This window comes from Drosophila persimilis, unplaced genomic scaffold, assembly GCF_003286085.1.
Source record: "Drosophila persimilis strain 14011-0111.01,24,50 unplaced genomic scaffold, DperRS2 tig00000000-arrow-pilon, whole genome shotgun sequence".
In the NCBI taxonomy this organism is placed as follows: Eukaryota; Metazoa; Arthropoda; class Insecta; order Diptera; family Drosophilidae; genus Drosophila; species Drosophila persimilis.
Window position 1 is genome coordinate 7,355,409 of NW_020825288.1, and position 16,659 is coordinate 7,372,067.

Here is a 16,659-nt window from a genome sequence, read left to right on the forward strand (position 1 = left end):
CCGGGCCCGGACCCGGGCCCAACCCAGCATTTGGCATTCTTTTTGGCCAAAAACTTGGCTTTAAGCTGTACTCGAGGTCTAAGCAAAGGTAAACAATTCAAAGAGCTTTTGTTGGAGTCGAAGTCAACTGCTGTTTTGCATATTCTTGAGGCGGAGGAGGGCCCAGAACTCTGGCAGGTGTATGCGCATATTTCTATATATGTATACTCGTGTTTACATAAAGATAAATATATAAATAAACACCCGAATGGGGGCCAAGTAGTCCGCTGTCTCGGCCACGCATAAATCTCACGTGCAAATGTGGAACAAACTTCGTCTCTCTCTCGGGCATCGCCTCTCCGTTTCCGTCTCTGCGGAGATCTTCCAACCATTCCAACCCATCTCATCTTTCGTTTCATTTCATTTCATTTCAATTTCGTGTTTTGGCGTTTCGTTTCGATTGCTTTCCTCCAGCTTTAATGCGAATCAACATGTGGATGGATGATTAAATTTAAATTCGGTTCTGGCTGTGAATCAGCGGATGGTAACCCACATTCCGCTTCTCTCCAGTGTTCCCAAACATTCCATGGATTCTTCTCTAATGAAAAACCTGCCCCGAAACAGACTGCAGCCCAAAACAGTCTGGCCAAGAACTTTTGTGCGGCCGAAAACCAGTTGGCCTCGATTGGCAGACGGTCAAGCTAACTGTTTTCGGGCTGCCTGCAACCGCACCACACCACACGGATCCGATCAGATTAAAGCAAATACAGAATGCCAGAATGCAAAATATCGAAATGGGTTGCTGCCGCTGGAATGGAACGGGAACGGGAACGGGTTTCCAGGCACTCGGGCAATTGGCCAGATACAAGCGTTCTACCACTACCACAGCAGGGACGGCCGTCAGAGAGTTCGCATCGATTAATTTGTAACGCCCACTGACAGTTTTCGCCAAACTGTCTGTCTGTCAGTCAGTCAGCCAGGTCGTCGTCGTTGTCTAAGCTCTGACCGACTTTGCAGCTAACGAGCCACGTCCTCTCCTCCAGCATCGGCCACACTGGTACATCCTGGCCCGCATAAATTAGCCATTTTGGTCTGGAGCTTAGAGCTCTTGCAGGAAATTTATGTAGATTTATTTGTGTGTAACACTTTTGCCGGCTGCAGCATTGATATCTCTTTTGCCATCGCCATAGCGGGCCAACGGCGGCATTCCTTGGGCCAGGCCGAGAGCCAAACTTGAAAAATAGCCTCAAGATGTTGTCTGTTTTGTTGTTTTCTGTGGCATTCCATTTCAGGTTGCCCATTTGCCATCTTCAGCGGGCGAGCAGGACAAACGTGGGACAAACGACTTCTATATATGGCCAAATGGCCCCCACAATTTGTCCTCCTCCACCGCCTCCTCCGTACCAAATGTGTTTCACTTTTACGCTCAATCATATCCCGGATGATTGAAAGAGGCCCAGGCATAGGCGATCTCTGATCCGCGGGGCTGCTCTTCCTGAGAATGGGCACAGCTCACTCGCTGGCCTGGCCATAAATAACTGGCCAATCGATGCCGCAACTGCAAAATGCAAATGAGTGAAAGATACAAAATCCAAACAATTAACGAAAAAAAACAGAAACCGAAACAGTAACAGAAATAGACGTAAAGTAAAGTAAAGTAAAGCAAAAGCAAAGGCAAACGGTAACCAAACCGCGAGCCCGGTCTACAATTTATGTGTAACAATGCGGGGCAGCAGCCGAAGCAGAGGGAGAGAGAGAGAGAGGGGGAGAAACACGGCAGCAACATTTAGCAGCCACAGTTATGCAATTGGCCATGCCATGCTCTGCTTTGCCCCCATGTACCCCTTCCCCCCACCCCTTGATGCCAATTGTTTGCTGCGACCGCATTGCACAAAGCCAAGATTTATGCATATTAACGTCAAGTCAAAACGCTGACCCAAAACTGGAGACCCCCAGAGCAGCGGCAGCACCAGTGGCAGGCTCTGGCAAGGGGCATCTTCTCCACCAGCTGATGCAGAAATCAAGCGTGGCAACACTTAACAATGGGTCAACTTTCCTTGGTGTTTGGCGTTGATAAATGTGAACCGAGGGATGCCCCAAAACTGTGGCAGCAATGAGCTCGTTTGTTGTTGTTGCAGTTGTTGTTGTCATCTTCATTGTTTTCTTAGTGGGTGTTGCCGCAACAGCAACCGCACCGGCAACACTTTCCCAATTAGGCGTTTAAATACGTGTTTTTGGGCCCACAGTGACACACATATATAGACACTTATAGCCATACACAGAAGTTAATGGCTTAAAGACATACAGATTGTGGCCTGTGTAGTGCCAGGTGGCAGTAAAGTGGTGCACAAGAAACGCCCCATGAGATCTGATGGGAACAAAGCGGGAGAAGGGAATGCCCAAGAGAACAAAGGCCCAAGAGGCATCCAATAGGACAGTCATCATTTGGTGTTGGATAATTGGAACCCCAACAACAGAACTTATCTGAATCTAGTGACTCCCTTTAATTCGGTGGAGTACTTGCTGTTTAAGATCTGTCAATGATAGGCCTCCCACCGCAGAGAGAGCCATATATGGTGGTTCCAAACCCACAGCCGTACTAAGCCATAGATCATAGATTTATCGGTACCAAATAAACAGACATGATCTGTTACAGAGACAGACAGCAATTGGCTGATATAATCACAGAATAATGGCCAAAACAGCTGGCCCACATTTCAGGCGAAAAGATTCCATTCTAAGAACACATTTTCCCCCATAAAAGCTAGCCACTTAATTGAATTAATTCACTAAATTCTCAAAAAATTCGCTTAGTTTTAGAGAAACTTTCAAAAGATGACTAAGGAAACAATCAGAATTTATTATAATTGTTGATTTTTTTAACCAAAAAAGGAAACCAGTTTGCCTTTGGAGTTATTTTCTGCCATCAATTATTCAGCTTTCGGTCTGTGTGTGGATTTTTGTTTGAATTTCCTTGGTTTTTGTTGCACATGTTGCAAGTGCATGCGGCACAGGGCGGTGTCTGCCAGTTTGGAAAGTCATTTGCAGGCAGGCGACAAAATCAAAAAGACAAGAGAAAGACTAACTAACTAACAAAAACACAGAGACAGTCAGAGAGTCAGCGATTACCCAACAGCAGAGGGGCTGACATCAGCGCTGGATGAAGGAGGCTCTGGGTGGGCAAGGGGTTGGAAGGGGAAGATGGATGTGACAAATACAGTTAGTTAATTATGGAGGCTATTCCCATCCTGGCCAAATCAATACCAAAGCCATAAATAGCTGCCCACGAAGTCTGTGTCTTTGCAACATCATCATTGTCTGCAAATTTCAATAATTCCATTATCAAGACGAAGATTGATTGATAAGTTGTTGTCTGGCCAAAATGGCTGGCAATGATTTCAGTTGCTGGATGACCACATGGCCACCAGCGAGCCACCAATTGCTGCCTTTGCTGGTTGCTTAATCGAGATATTGAATCAGAAGCGGCAGGCGGCAAGGAGAGTGAAAGTTAATTGAGGACTTGTGCAATACGTAGTATTTGCGCAGAAAGAAAGAAGGAAAGAAAGTTTTGTTTATGAACCAACAACAGCCATTACTCACACGCTCTACTCGTTACTCTTTTCTCTTGCAGAATATGGCCTAAGACTGTTCGGGAGTAACAGGCAGAACTTGCAACAGCTAAACAGCTAACAGCCAGCACCATGTCGTCCTCGATTTGCTCACACTTTACGCAGAATGCTTGGAAGAAGGATCTGTGCTCCAACTGCTTCAAGTCCAAGGACGAGCACAAGGCAGCCGCAGCAGCAGCCGCCTCCAAGCAGCAGGGGGGGGCCAGCAGCAGCCACAAACAGCCAGAGGTGCAGCCCAAGACGGACTATCCCAACAAGCACAGGACCCCGGCCAAGAGCATCATCAAGAAGGCCTTCGGGGTGAGGCTGACCAGCAGCAAGTCGAGCGGAAGCGGCCACAGCAGCTCCAAGAGCGGCAAGGTGTGCTTCCCCAAGCAGCTGCACGAGATCATTGGCTATGGGGGGGAATGGTCGGACGACGACGATGACGACGATGACGATCATGACTTTATGAATCTCGGCAACGAGCACGATGACATGGCCATCACGGAGACCGACGACGAGGAGACCATTGAGCTCAAGCGGATTACGCGTGCCAACACCGACTTCAACATGAACAATGGCAATCTGCTGGGCGATGCCCAGGAGAACATCAAGAAATCGTTCGCGGCCCTCAAGCTGGGCGCCCCCCAGGTGGACAAGGAGGGCAAGAAGCAAACGCTCACCATCAATGTGATGCCCTTTGGACAGCCCCTAAAGGGATCATCAGCCAAGGCGGCAACAGGGCCAGCGCCAGGGCCAGCAAAGGGTGCTCCCCAGGAGAGCAAAACTACGGTGACAGCGGCCACCACAGCCAAGGCCAAGACGGCCACAATAACCACAGCCATCAAGAGCAGCAGCAGCAGCAGCAGCAGCACGGTTACCAAGAAGGTGACCACCACCCTAACGCCCACGCTGACCATGGCCAAGGTCACGCCAGCCGCCACACCCTCGCGGGACGGCAAGGCCAGTCCGCCCATAGAGCGAGCCATGGAGAAGTCCCTGCTGGACGAGATCTCCGAGACCCTGGAGCAAAAGCAAAAGCAGAGCGAACAGATCACAGCGGCCGCAGCCACAGCCACCGTGGCAGGTGGCAACAACAACAGCAACAGCTCCTCCTCTGCCTCGTCGACTGCCAGCTGCAACAAAATCAAATTCGAGCTGAGCGCCCTGAGCGACTCGCCGAAGCCATTTCTCGACCTTAAGAAGCCCATCGCGCGGAACGCGCCCATAACCAAGGACCACGCCAAGCCGCGGGTGAACGTCTGCCACAAGTACTCGGACACGGACAGCAACTGCTCGGACACGGAGAACGGGGTGTCGGCCTACTACGATGTGGTGGAGACGCAGCTCAGCTACGAGAATCTGCCCGATGGCAAGTACAGCGAACAGGTGGGCGTGGCCAGTGCCGCCCCGGCGGAGAGCAGCGCGAGCACGGCCCACTACTCGAGCTCCCAGTACATCACGGACATGCTGCTCAGCTCGAAGACGCGGGCGGCCAGCTACAACCTGCACGAGGGCAACTTCATGACCAGCAAGATCACCTCCGACGGCCTGATCGTGACCAAGTGCAGCTCGGACGATGCCCTGGACTCCACCGGCAGCAGCTTCGACGGCAGCTCCGACGAGGAGAACGCCTACAACATGATCCGCAGCGAGTCGGACTCGGGCATTGGCATCAGCATCGGCAGCGAGTACAAGAATGCGGGCGGGGCCAAGGGAGCCGGAGCCGCCGGCCAGCTGCTGGTGGAGAAGAAGCTCAGCGCCAGCACCAATAACTCCGACTACGAGGACATCCAGATTGGAGACCAGGCGGCGCCCAAGCCGGCGGTCAAGAGTCGGGAGCTGCACGGCGAGCCCGACGGCAGTGCCGATCCGGACAACAGTCTGGAGCAGAAGCAACAACAGAAGCAGCCACAGAAGGAGACGGAGGCCACTGGACAGCAGCTGCCGGCGCTGCCCAAGTCCCCGCCGCCACCCATGAAGATGGATGCCCGGCCCTCGTTCCTGCACGGCCTCAAGAAGCCAGAGCTCCCGGCCAAGCCACAAGTCAACAACAGCAACAGCAACAACAACAGCAGTCCTGGGGGAAGCCTCAGCGCGGGGCACACGCCACTGAAGAGCTTCTTGGGGAGCAAGCGGCAGCCGAGCTGCGCCGAGCAGCAGTTCATCACACAGCTGCAGTCGGCCATCTCCAAGTCGAGCGAGAATCTGTTACTTGCCGCAGCCGCAGCCTCGGCCTCAGCCTCGGCCGCTGACTCAGCGAAAGATGCGGAGGCAAAGCTAAAGAAGGGCAAAGCACCGAATCCGCCGCCAGAGCCAAAGCTGAGCGCTCCGCCCACGCCAGAGCGCGACTACAGCCTGGTAGTCGAGTTCGAGCAGGCCTCGAAGGTGGCCGCAACGGAGCCATCGCTGACATCGCCATTGTCATCGGCCAAGCCAGCGGAAGCGGCCACGTCAGCCAGTGCCAGTGCCAGTGAGACATCCGCCGGGGAGACCACTCAGCCGCAGTCCACACCCACACCCACACCCCCAGCAGCAGCAGCCGTAGCGGCGGCCATCAACAGCAGCCTGTATACGAGGAAACCACCGCTGCCGGTGGCGGCCGGAGGAGCACCCGTCATCCGGGAGAAGGACAAGCGCGAGCGGGCCGTCATCAATCCCAAGTTCCGGAGCCTCAACACCTTCGTCATGCAGCGAGCCAATGCGGCCAAGCAGCTGCAGATGCAGTCCGCCAGCTCGGTGCTGAATCTCAAGCAGCCACTCACGCCGGAGCCGATGCCGCGCAACCACCGGCACCTGTCCATGTCCGAGGAGTGCCTGGCCGCCGCCGGGCTGGCGGACAGCAAGAAGTCGCCGCCGTCGTCGTCGTCGTCGAACTCCTCGCCGCCCCAGAAGCAAAAGTCCAAGTTCTCCATCAAGAAGTTCCTTCGCATGGGCAGCAACGGCGGCAGCAAGTCCTCGGATCCGCTGCACAAGAAGGACTCCAGCATCTACACGGAGATCTGCACGGGCGACGATGGCAGTGTGCCCGGCAAGCCGCGACTCGTCATCATCCATCCGATCGACATCAATCCCACGGCCGTCGAGGTGGTCAAGGACATCACCAAGACCAGCGATGCGGTGTCCTCCCAGACGGTGGCCGTCGTCACGGCCAAGCCCCCGGCTCCGCCCCTACGCGCCAGCGAGGGACAGCGTGCCCATGAGGCCAACAAGCCGGCACGCCCACCGCCGCCCAAGAGCGCCGAGCTGCGACGCAAGCAGAAGACCGAGCTGACGGCCACGTTGAGTGGCAGCAGCGTGGACTCTGCCACGACTATGGTGGCCAGCACCGGATCCATCAAGCTGAAGGCCGACAATGTCTATGCGAATTTGGGTAAGTGTTGCACGTTGCACAGGGGACAAGGGACAGGGGTTCTGGGGCACACTGGAAATTCCATTTATTGTACAAATCTGGCCCCAATCCGTGATGCGTGGGCGATCGAATTCCAAAAGAAAGCGTAAGCAAATCACGTTCAGAAATCAGAGCGACCTTCAAAAGTGACAAGCCTGAAGGGTCTCCACTTCACCTACTTCCCGCCGTGCGGCATCCAACTTGTTGACGCCAGAACACGAATGAAATCACCTTAAATGGTAAAAGCAGCAGCACCGCATCGGCATCACGGCTGAAAGTAGAACCCGAAACCAAACTCAGAACAAGTTACGCATTTTAATCAATATAACGGGCACAACGAACACCGAGGGGCCCGCACACACACACAGACGGCACACAGAGAGCCACTTATGACCATATCCGCCACATCCACATGATGAGCCACGGAGCCATGGAGCCAGCCATTCAGCCATTTACCCGGCTTTAACTGGGTTAAGTGGCCAAAGCCAGAGAGCAAAATAGTTTAACAGATGAGCGGCGACAACAACAACAGCAACAACAAAAATCGAAATGAAAATAAGTCAGAGCCAAAGCCAAAGCCACAGCCAAAGCCAGTTCCAGATCCCAGCCAGTCCAGGTTTTAGGCCAACTAGCTAACCACATGTTGATGGGAGACCAGAGACCAGAGAGGGAGACAAACATTAGAACTGGTGAAACTGGCGGTGGCCAGAGAGACCATAGACCAGAGACCAGAGACCGACCCATTTCTTACCGCCTGACACTTTGCGGTCAGTGTGAATGCGGCAAGAACTTGTTACACCTGCTGCTGCACCTGGCAGCCATGAACCGCAGCCATTTGTTAGCCATCTCCGACGACACCGAGCGCCAGCACTGTGCGAATTGTAATTTGGCACGAATTTGGGTCAAAATCGCAATTAGTACTCACAGGTTGTCTAGCACGAGGTGCGGAGAGCCGCAGAGAAGTTATTTGTCGATTTTCAACAGCTGTTTGGCACTGTCCCATGAAGGACAGATTTAAGTAGGGTCTATCTCTGGGGTAACGAAAGACTTGTGCCACCTCCCGACACCTTGTTTTTGGGTAGAGATAGAACTGGAAAAAAGCCATCAAACATTTACCCTTAACTTCTATTTCCTTAGGAGAAATCCGCTCCTCGATAGCCCCACGCAAGCCCGAGCGTACGGCCAGCATGAGGGAGCGCGAGGCGCAGCTGGAGCTAGTGCGGAAGCGGGGAATACTAACCGATACTATCTCCATTTGCTCGTCAAACGGTGAGAATGTAACAACGGATCCAACCAAGTCGTCGCTCAAGACGAACAACCACGGACAGGATGGGGGAAAATCATTGAATGTGGCCTCCACGGCCAACAGTCGGACGAGCACCTTTGAGCGCCAGCCGCAGAAGAAGAGCGAGCCGAAGATGGCCATCTCCAGCAAGCTGGAGATCTTCGAGCAGCGATCCAGCGATGCCACGGACACGGCGGCCCAGCGCAGCAGCCTCAAGGATTCGGTGCGCAAGATCAACAGCACCATCGACAGCTATCTGAAGGACAAGCGCGACTATGAGAACCTGTACGAGTTCGTGAAGATGGGCAACGGCAGCACATCGCCACAGCCCCCAACGGGAGCCACTGCGCCGGCCACAGCATCGATGCCACCGCCACCGCCCACACGCACCAACATCGATCTGGCGGCAGTGGCGGGACAGCGCCTCACCCAGGCCACGCGACGCAACAACAACATCTACTCGGACACGGCCTCCATAGCCAGCTACACGCGCAGCGAATACGGACCCGTGCGCCACTACGGACTGAACAACAGCTTGGGTAAGTGATCCCGTGGTCCTATTTCGTATATCGGGAATAACGTATCTCTCCGTTAGCCAACATTCCACGGATGATCTCTGCATCGTATGCGGGCAGCGAGGTGGGAGAGTTCGATATCTATGCGCCGTACAGCTACTACGGCAGCGAGGCGGGCGGCGATGTGGCCACGGATATCAATGACAGCGTCTGGGGCATGCCACAGGTAGGTGGCTAGTATCTATTCGGATATCCTTTAGTAACTTTTGGTGATTCGCAGGCAAACAAGAACCGCAGCAAGGCCACGAATCGTTTGCGCATGCGCAAGGGACGCAGTGTCGTGCACAAGACCATCGAGGATAACTACACCGCCGTGGTGGTGGCCAATCATGAGGCCCTCGCCCAGGTGCTCGATCAGGTGAGAGTACAACACAGTTTCTGTGGAAGATCTTGGACTAAAGACTGTACTTATCCTTTCTGCAGCTCCAGCAAACTCCAGTGGTTCCAGCGGCACTGCGACCTCTGGCCAATGCCATCAACTTGCGCTACGAGGACTTTACCATCCTGGAGGGTGCCCAGGCATTTGTCGTGGGCAAAAAGGCCTTCCATGCCGCCCTCTGGACCTCATCGCCCGTTACCCTGGCCCTGTCCGCCGACTGCAATCAGCTGTCCGGCGTGGGAGGTGAGCTGAGCCAGTTGACTGGCGGCGTCAGTGAAGTGCTCAATCCCATAACCGAGTTCTGCGACCTGGTGCCCAGCTACCAGCTGCCGCTGATGCCCTCCACGGAGGTGACCCTGCTGCAGGCCACCATCTCGGTGTTGCCGCGCCTCCAGCTGGAGACACTGCAGTCGATTGGGGCCATACTCAAGGGCAAGTCGCAGGTGCTGGACAAGAGCAACTTCAACTTCCGCGGCTCCATTCCCAACCTGAGCGGCCTGAAGGACGCGGCCGCAGGCAGCGCCCTGAGGAACGTGGTCTCTGTGCAGAATCTGAGTACGCTGAACGAGGAGTCCATAGGCACGACCAGTTCTGGAGAGGATGGCACGGCCAGTGCGAGTGCCATGCCCGCATTCGACGATGTGATGACGCGGGAGGTGGCCTTCATAATGCTGCAGCTGGTCAACGGGATGAAGAATCTGCAGGCCAAGGCCATTGAGGAGACGCCGCTGAGTCTGTCCAATGTGGTGCTGTCCAAGGACATGGACAACAAGGATGCCCAGGCGCGTCTCTGCGTGCTGCAGGGGTAAGACCAACTCCACTCATTTTTGCTTATCAAATAACTTACTGATTGACCTTCTGCCCTTCTAAAGCAACAACAACGAGGATGAGGAGCCGATGGGCACGCTCTGCAAGTGCGCCCACTCCGCCCTGACCGACATGCTGCCTGCCACCAAGATCACGCCCATTCTGGCGGACATCCTGCAGCAGGAGCGTGCCGAGTCGCTGTCCAAGGCCAAGTCCGTGCTGGAGTTTGTGCTGTGGGGCCCCTCGGACGTGGCCCTCACGGGCTCCGTCAAGGAGCGAGAGCTGGCCCTGCAGCGCTGGCTGGATCTGGAACGGGCCACGGTCCTCCATGGCCTGGTCCGCACCCGGGTCGAGCTGACCGTCTACGACGAGTGTCATCTGATGTTCCTCGTCCGTTCCACTGCCAAGATGATGAATGACGCGGCCAAGATTGTCTGCAGCTATCAGCAATCGACGTCGTCGGTTAGCCAGGACTAGCTACCGATGTTCTAGTTAACGTAACGCAATTCTTAAAGGAATTTTCATATATTTATTATACGAAATTGTCATAGACATTTAGTCCATAGAGTCAAAACATGATATATCATGATAAACATACGATAATCGAACCTTATACTTATACACCATTATCTTTGCCTAGCGTGCCAAATTGTTTCGCGCGGAAATTGTCATGTATAAATATACCTATTAAATGCATCCCTAAACGATTTGTGCAACTTTAATTAATTTGTAATCTAATTGTAAGTCATTAATCTATACGAATATTTATACATATATTATCGATATATGCATCTGCATATTATGTACGAGTACGATTATGTTAATAATTAATTTGGTTAGAAAAACAAATCATTTGGTGTTTGAACGAATATAAATACATACATATATGCATATATCTACACATGATTTACTGTATATCCCTATTGGTCTGCTCTGCAGTTAAATAAATGAATTCATTAAATCCCAAATAACAGAATCTTCTATCTTATCTGCTGCTTTCTATTTAAGCTTTTTATACACTATTTATACAAGAGGCTATATTAATAATGGCCAGCAGTTTGAAACGCATCTGGGACTGTATAAAGTATATACATATTCTAGATCTAGATGAATATGCAAGTCGATTTAGCCAGTTTCTATTCAAACTAGTCTCTCAGTTTTGAAGCTCATTAAGTCTCATGAATACACAGATCATTCGTCGAAACATAGCAGATCGAATGATATATAAATAAAGTATCGATAAAACCTACAAACATAAACATACATAAGGAACGACAACATCATATACATGTAGCTGTCATAGGGAAGGAAATATTGATAATGGCATGGAACAGGACCTACCTTTGAACATGTAGAATCTACAAACATAAACATCAATAAGGAACAACATCATAAAGCTGTCATATGAACGACGGTCCTGTTTCAAACCTACCTTTAAACATGTAGAACCTACAAACATAAACATCAATAAGGCTCTGAATTGTTGTCATGGAAAGCTTACCTTTCCCAACAATTGAAGTGTTCATATCTTTTGGCAAGTGCTGTAGAACCTGTATGCTATTGTTGACCAGCAAATTTCTAATCAGTTGTGCAACTGATTAGATAACATATTTGCAAGTCATCATGATACTCAAACATTTTCTAGGGAATGTTTGGGTATATTTTATTTGCCATTGTTTAAAGAATCGTGCAAAATCCTATAGAAAATTGATTCTCTTAAAGGTTAAAATCATTTGTCCGTTAAACATGGCGATGGAATAGCTCTTAAAATATCGCAAAACTGAACTTTAATTGTTGCATATCAAAAGTAATTCCATATTACTTAAATGTTGGTTATACGAATGATTTTCCATCTCTTTTATCGATTCCCGCAATGATTTCATTGCGAACTTTCCTACCATTAGAGCTTCAAAATTATGCACAATTGTTAGCCCAACCCAAAAAGAAGAGTATCCAAAGTTCGATACATTTATACGCTTAGTTTCAGAACAAATATAAATTTTTGCCAAACAATTCAAATTACCAAATCGCCTTTTCTGCGCCTCAGTTGAGGTTTTGTTTCGGACGAGTTAAGATCATAGAAAAGGCAAAAATATGTTGAAAGTCCGTAGTGGAATTGCCGTAGCTCACAAGCAAGTGGCGGCCGTCTCTCTCAGTGGACAGCAGGTTAGAGGATAGAAGCCGGCAATGATTTGGTATGTAAAATGCCTCAATACCGATCATTTCCAGCGCCGGAAGACCACAGCTGCTGCAGCTCTGACCAGAGACGATGCAGAGTGGCAGCAGGCGCGTCCCTTCAAGCAGGTGCCTCGGGCCAATTTGATGTCTCTGATTCCCAAAATGTTCATGCCAGGGGGAAAATATAAGAACAAGGACCTTGCGGAGTTGATAATGGCCATGCGCGAGGACTATGGCAGCATTCACGTTGTGCCAGGCATTATGGGAGGACCTCCCATGTTGAGTACACACAATCCCAAAGACTTCGAGGTAGTATTCCGGAACGAGGGCACGTGGCCAAATCGGCCTGGCGCCGACGCTCTTTTGTACCATCGGCAGACGCACAGAAAGGATTACTTTCAGGGCGTCGAGGGCGTCGCACCCACCCAAGGAAAGGCGTGGGGCGACTTTCGAACGGCTGTAAATCCAGTCCTCATGCAGCCCAAGAACGCGAGGCTTTACTATAAGAAAATGTCCCAGGTCAATCAGGAATTTGTGCAGCGGTAGGCCATTCCACAAATGTGTTTCTTTCAAAGCTTATTACATGTGTTCCATTAAGCATTAAATCCACCCGGGATGCCAGCACTCTAGAGGTTCCTCATAACTTCATAGACACCATCAATCGCTGGACCCTGGAGTCAGTCTCCGTCGTGGCATTGGACAGGCAGTTGGGACTGCTCAAGGAGTCGGACAAAAGGATCGAAGCCACAAAGCTTTTCCACCTCTTGGAAGATTTCTTTAAAGTATCTGCTGATCTGGAGCTGAAGCCCTCCGCCTGGCGCGTGTTCAAAACACCCAAACTGATGAAAATGATGAATATTCTCGACACCATTCTGTACATAATATCGGCATATATTGATGAGGCGGTAGAGCGATTGGAGAAGGAAGCCAAAGAGGGTGTGGTCCGTCCTGAGAACGAGCAGAGTGTACTGGAAAAGCTGCTCAAGGTCGACAAGAAGGTGGCCACGGTTATGGCCATGGACATGCTAATGGCCGGAGTGGATACCGTACGTACTTTGCAGGTCACGTAATGATCAGAGATTGATATAATAGGGTATTTTTCAGACCTCTAGCACATTTACAGGGGTCATGCTCTGCCTTGCCAAGAATCCCGAAAAGCAGGCCTTACTCCGAGAGGAGGTGATGAAGGTACTACCCCACAAGGACTCGGATTTCACGGAGGAATCCATGAAGAACGTTCCCTACCTGCGTGCCAGCATCAAAGAGTCGCATCGGATGTACCCGCTGGTCGTTATGAATGCCCGAGTTCTCAATCGGGACAGCGTTTTGAGCGGATACCAAGTGCCAGCTGGTACCTGTGTGTCGATGGTTCCCTTGAGCTTGCTATCAAGCGAGGAGCACTTCCCCAAGGCTGCTGAGTTCCTGCCAGAACGTTGGATACGTAACGCCACAGACTCCACCGGGCAATGCCCAGCGAATGACTTGAAGCTGAAGAATCCATTCGTGTTCTTGCCCTTCGGATTTGGACCCCGGATGTGCGTGGGAAAGCGCATCGTGGATATGGAGCTGGAGCTGGGCATCGCTCGACTCATTCGGAACTTCAACATCGAGTTCAATCACTCCACGGAAAAGGCCTTCCGCAGTGAACTGATCAGCTTTCCCAACATACCCCTCAAGTTCAAGTTCACGGATTTGGCCAACTGAGGCGTTCAAATATTAAATATTAGACGGGTGTCTTCATCGTACCGAATGTGTTCGATATACATACATACTCATATTCACGTTCTATTTTCCTATCTTCTATATACAATAAAATACATTTGATGCACATACATACATATGTACGAGGTTGTATATGTATGAATGCTTCCCTTTGTTTGCGGGCAGATAACAAAATATAAAAAAGCGCTAAAGATTAGCTTGTTTATATTATTATCAGGCCCAAAACTTTCGGCAGTCTACAGACCATTCCTTGCCCAATAAATTAAATTTCGCCAAAAAATCTGATGCCACTAGAAATTGTTCAATAACCTCGAAGTGTAATTTGCATTTATTTTCGGAATAATTATGGCTATTTATTTGCTTCATTTCATTGAGAGTCAGCTCAATCATAATAATATATTCCTAAATACATATTCCATAGAAGGTATAACATAGTCGATCAAATAGCAGTCTATATTAAAAAAAAATATGGCAAATGTTTACAATTATTTCTGTTTGGCATTCGCACGCTCCCGCGAACCTGTTTTGGCACTCTCTCTCTCTCTCTCTCTTGTTCTGTTTGTGCTCTGTTATCGGTCAGCTCTTTTTGCAACAAAGCTCCCGCATGCCTTTGAAATAGGTAGCTAATGGAATGATTTAGCAGTATAGCTCTGGCAGTGAATGAATTAAGTTCCTAACAAGCAAAATGTTGAAAGTGCGCAGCGGTCTATCTATAATTCAGGCGCAAAAAGCAGCCCTCTCTGTCCGCTGTCCGCTGGTAAATATATAGTATACATATAGATCTGATATCACAGTGATATACGTTTTTGAATCTCCTGCAGCGTTGGCAGACCACAGCAGCTGTAGCAGAGCCCAGAAATGATGAAGAGTGGCTACAAGCTCGTCCCTTTGAGCAGATTCCTAGTACAACTTTTCTGTCGACTGTGCGGAATTTTATGCCTGGAGGAAAATATAGCAAACTGGACATTGTGAAATTGTTCAAGGCTTTGCAAACCGACTATGGAAACATATTATATTTACCAGGTATGATGGGAGGTACGTCATACCTGATGACTCACAATCCCAAGGACTTCGAGGTCGTGTTCCGGAACGAGGGAGTATGGCCCAATCGACCTGGCAGCGATACTCTTCGCTATCATCGGAAGACTCATAGAAAGGATTTCTTCCAGGGAATGGAGGGAGCTATACCCACACAAGGAAAAACCTGGAGCGACTTTCGATCGGCTGTAAATCCTGTCCTCATGCAGCCGAAGAACGTGCGGCTTTACTATAAGAAGATGTCCCAAGTGAACCAGGAGTTTGTGCAACGGTGCGTATGACTGAAAACAAATTCGAGTCTATGTTCAATGGTCTTCTCCATTCGCAGTATTAAAACAATCCGTGACGTCGACACCCAGGAAGTTCCTGATGATTTCATAAGCATTATAAACCGGTGGACCCTCGAATCAGTCTCTGTGGTGGCTCTGGACAAGCAGTTGGGACTGCTCAAAGAGTCGGACGATAACGACCAGGCTGTGTTACTTTTCAAGTACCTGGACGATTTTTTTGAATTAACAGCCGATCTGGAGATGAAGCCCTCCATCTGGCGTTACTTTAAAACACCCAAGCTAATGAAACTAATGAAGGCACTGGACGGCGTTCAAGAAGTAACCTTAGAGTATGTAGATGAAGCTATAGAGCGTCTAGAGAAGGAGGCCAAGGAAGGAGTTGTCCGCCCTGAGAGCGAGCAGAGTGTACTGGAAAAGCTGCTCAAGATCGACAAAAAGGTGGCGACGGTTATGGCCATGGACATGCTAATGGCCGGAGTGGATACCGTAAGTAGTCTGTTGATCTCATACTTACCCTTATTTCATACATCCTCTTTTTCCAGACCTCAAGTACATTTACAGCGGCCTTGCTGTGCCTTGCCAAGTATCCGGAGAAACAGGCCATACTCCGAGAGGAGGTGATGAAGGTTCTACCCGAGAAGGACTCCGAGTTCACTGAGGCATCGATGAAAAACGTTCCCTATCTACGTGCCTGCATCAAAGAGTCACAACGGATCTATCCTTTGGTCATCGGCAATGGCCGAGTTCTCAATCGGGACAGCGTTTTGAGCGGATACCAAGTGCCAGCTGGTACCTGTGTGTCGATGATTCCCCTGAGATTGCTATCAAGCGAGGAGCACTTCCCCAAGGCTGCTGAGTTCCTGCCAGAACGTTGGATTCGTAACGCCACAGACTCCTCCGGAGTATGCCCGGCAAATGACTTGAAGCTGAAGAATCCGTTCGTGTTCTTGCCCTTTGGATTTGGACCCCGGATGTGCGTTGGAAAGCGCATCGTGGACATGGAGCTGGAGCTAGGCATCGCCCGACTCATTCGGAACTTCAACATCGAGTTCAATCATCCCACGGAGAACGCTTTCCGCTCCGCCATGATCAGTTTGCCCAACATACCGCTTAAGTTTAAGTTTACCGACTTGCCCAATTGAAGAATAATTTTTTTAGCCTGTACTAAAATAGTAAAGGACTATATTAGATTCGTGTATATGTAACTGTGTATATAATCGTATTTGTAAAATAAAGTATGTATATTTTATCAGCATCACTAGTCAAGTTCATATTTTTGATAATCTGAATAAAAGCGGACCATTATTGTAGTTTCTCTGCTTCGTCTCGCTATCTACTTCTTCCTAGACCAGTGGCGCCACCTGGTGGAGTGAGCGAGATGTATCGGAATATAAACAGCTGGAA

At 50.2% G+C, this 16,659-nt stretch overlaps 3 protein-coding genes across 3 annotated transcripts in view; all 3 read left to right on the plus strand.

Annotated features, from left to right (window-relative positions):
- Window positions 1-10,804, plus strand: part of LOC6587988 — a 34,218-nt gene extending 23,414 nt beyond the window's left edge. Inside the window, exons 3-8 of the mRNA XM_002012812.2 lie at window positions 3,611-6,963; window positions 8,119-8,805; window positions 8,862-9,007; window positions 9,062-9,199; window positions 9,265-10,025; window positions 10,093-10,804. Coding sequence (XP_002012848.1) covers window positions 3,681-6,963; window positions 8,119-8,805; window positions 8,862-9,007; window positions 9,062-9,199; window positions 9,265-10,025; window positions 10,093-10,504 — 5,427 coding nt within the window. The 5' untranslated portion in view covers window positions 3,611-3,680 and the 3' untranslated portion in view covers window positions 10,505-10,804. The remainder of the gene's footprint in view (window positions 1-3,610; window positions 6,964-8,118; window positions 8,806-8,861; window positions 9,008-9,061; window positions 9,200-9,264; window positions 10,026-10,092) is intronic.
- A 1,317-nt stretch (window positions 10,805-12,121) lies between these two features.
- On the plus strand, window positions 12,122-14,037 carry LOC6587269 (probable cytochrome P450 12a4, mitochondrial). The gene is made up of 4 exons (XM_002012813.2): window positions 12,122-12,193; window positions 12,257-12,747; window positions 12,804-13,251; window positions 13,310-14,037. The coding sequence occupies exons 1-4, from the start codon at window positions 12,122-12,124 to the stop codon at window positions 13,907-13,909; spliced, it is 1,611 nt and encodes a 536-aa protein (XP_002012849.2). The 3' UTR covers window positions 13,910-14,037.
- Window positions 14,038-14,597: 560 nt separating this feature from the next.
- Window positions 14,598-16,453, plus strand: LOC6588222 (probable cytochrome P450 12a5, mitochondrial). Its single transcript, XM_002012814.2, has 4 exons — window positions 14,598-14,684; window positions 14,749-15,236; window positions 15,294-15,741; window positions 15,798-16,453. The coding sequence occupies exons 1-4, from the start codon at window positions 14,613-14,615 to the stop codon at window positions 16,395-16,397; spliced, it is 1,608 nt and encodes a 535-aa protein (XP_002012850.1). The 5' UTR covers window positions 14,598-14,612; the 3' UTR covers window positions 16,398-16,453.
- Window positions 16,454-16,659: the final 206 nt, after the last annotated feature.

Coding starts and splice junctions, on each gene's coding strand:
- LOC6587269 (XM_002012813.2), top strand. CDS start 12,122: ATGTTGAAAGTCCGTAGTGGAATTGCCGTAGCTCACAAGCAAGTGGCG. Junction 12,748..12,803: donor AATCAGGAATTTGTGCAGCG/GTAGGCCATTCC, acceptor TGTTCCATTAAG/CATTAAATCCACCCGGGATG. Junction 13,252..13,309: donor TAATGGCCGGAGTGGATACC/GTACGTACTTTG, acceptor GGTATTTTTCAG/ACCTCTAGCACATTTACAGG.
- LOC6588222 (XM_002012814.2), top strand. CDS start 14,613: ATGTTGAAAGTGCGCAGCGGTCTATCTATAATTCAGGCGCAAAAAGCA. Junction 15,237..15,293: donor AACCAGGAGTTTGTGCAACG/GTGCGTATGACT, acceptor CTCCATTCGCAG/TATTAAAACAATCCGTGACG. Junction 15,742..15,797: donor TAATGGCCGGAGTGGATACC/GTAAGTAGTCTG, acceptor CTCTTTTTCCAG/ACCTCAAGTACATTTACAGC.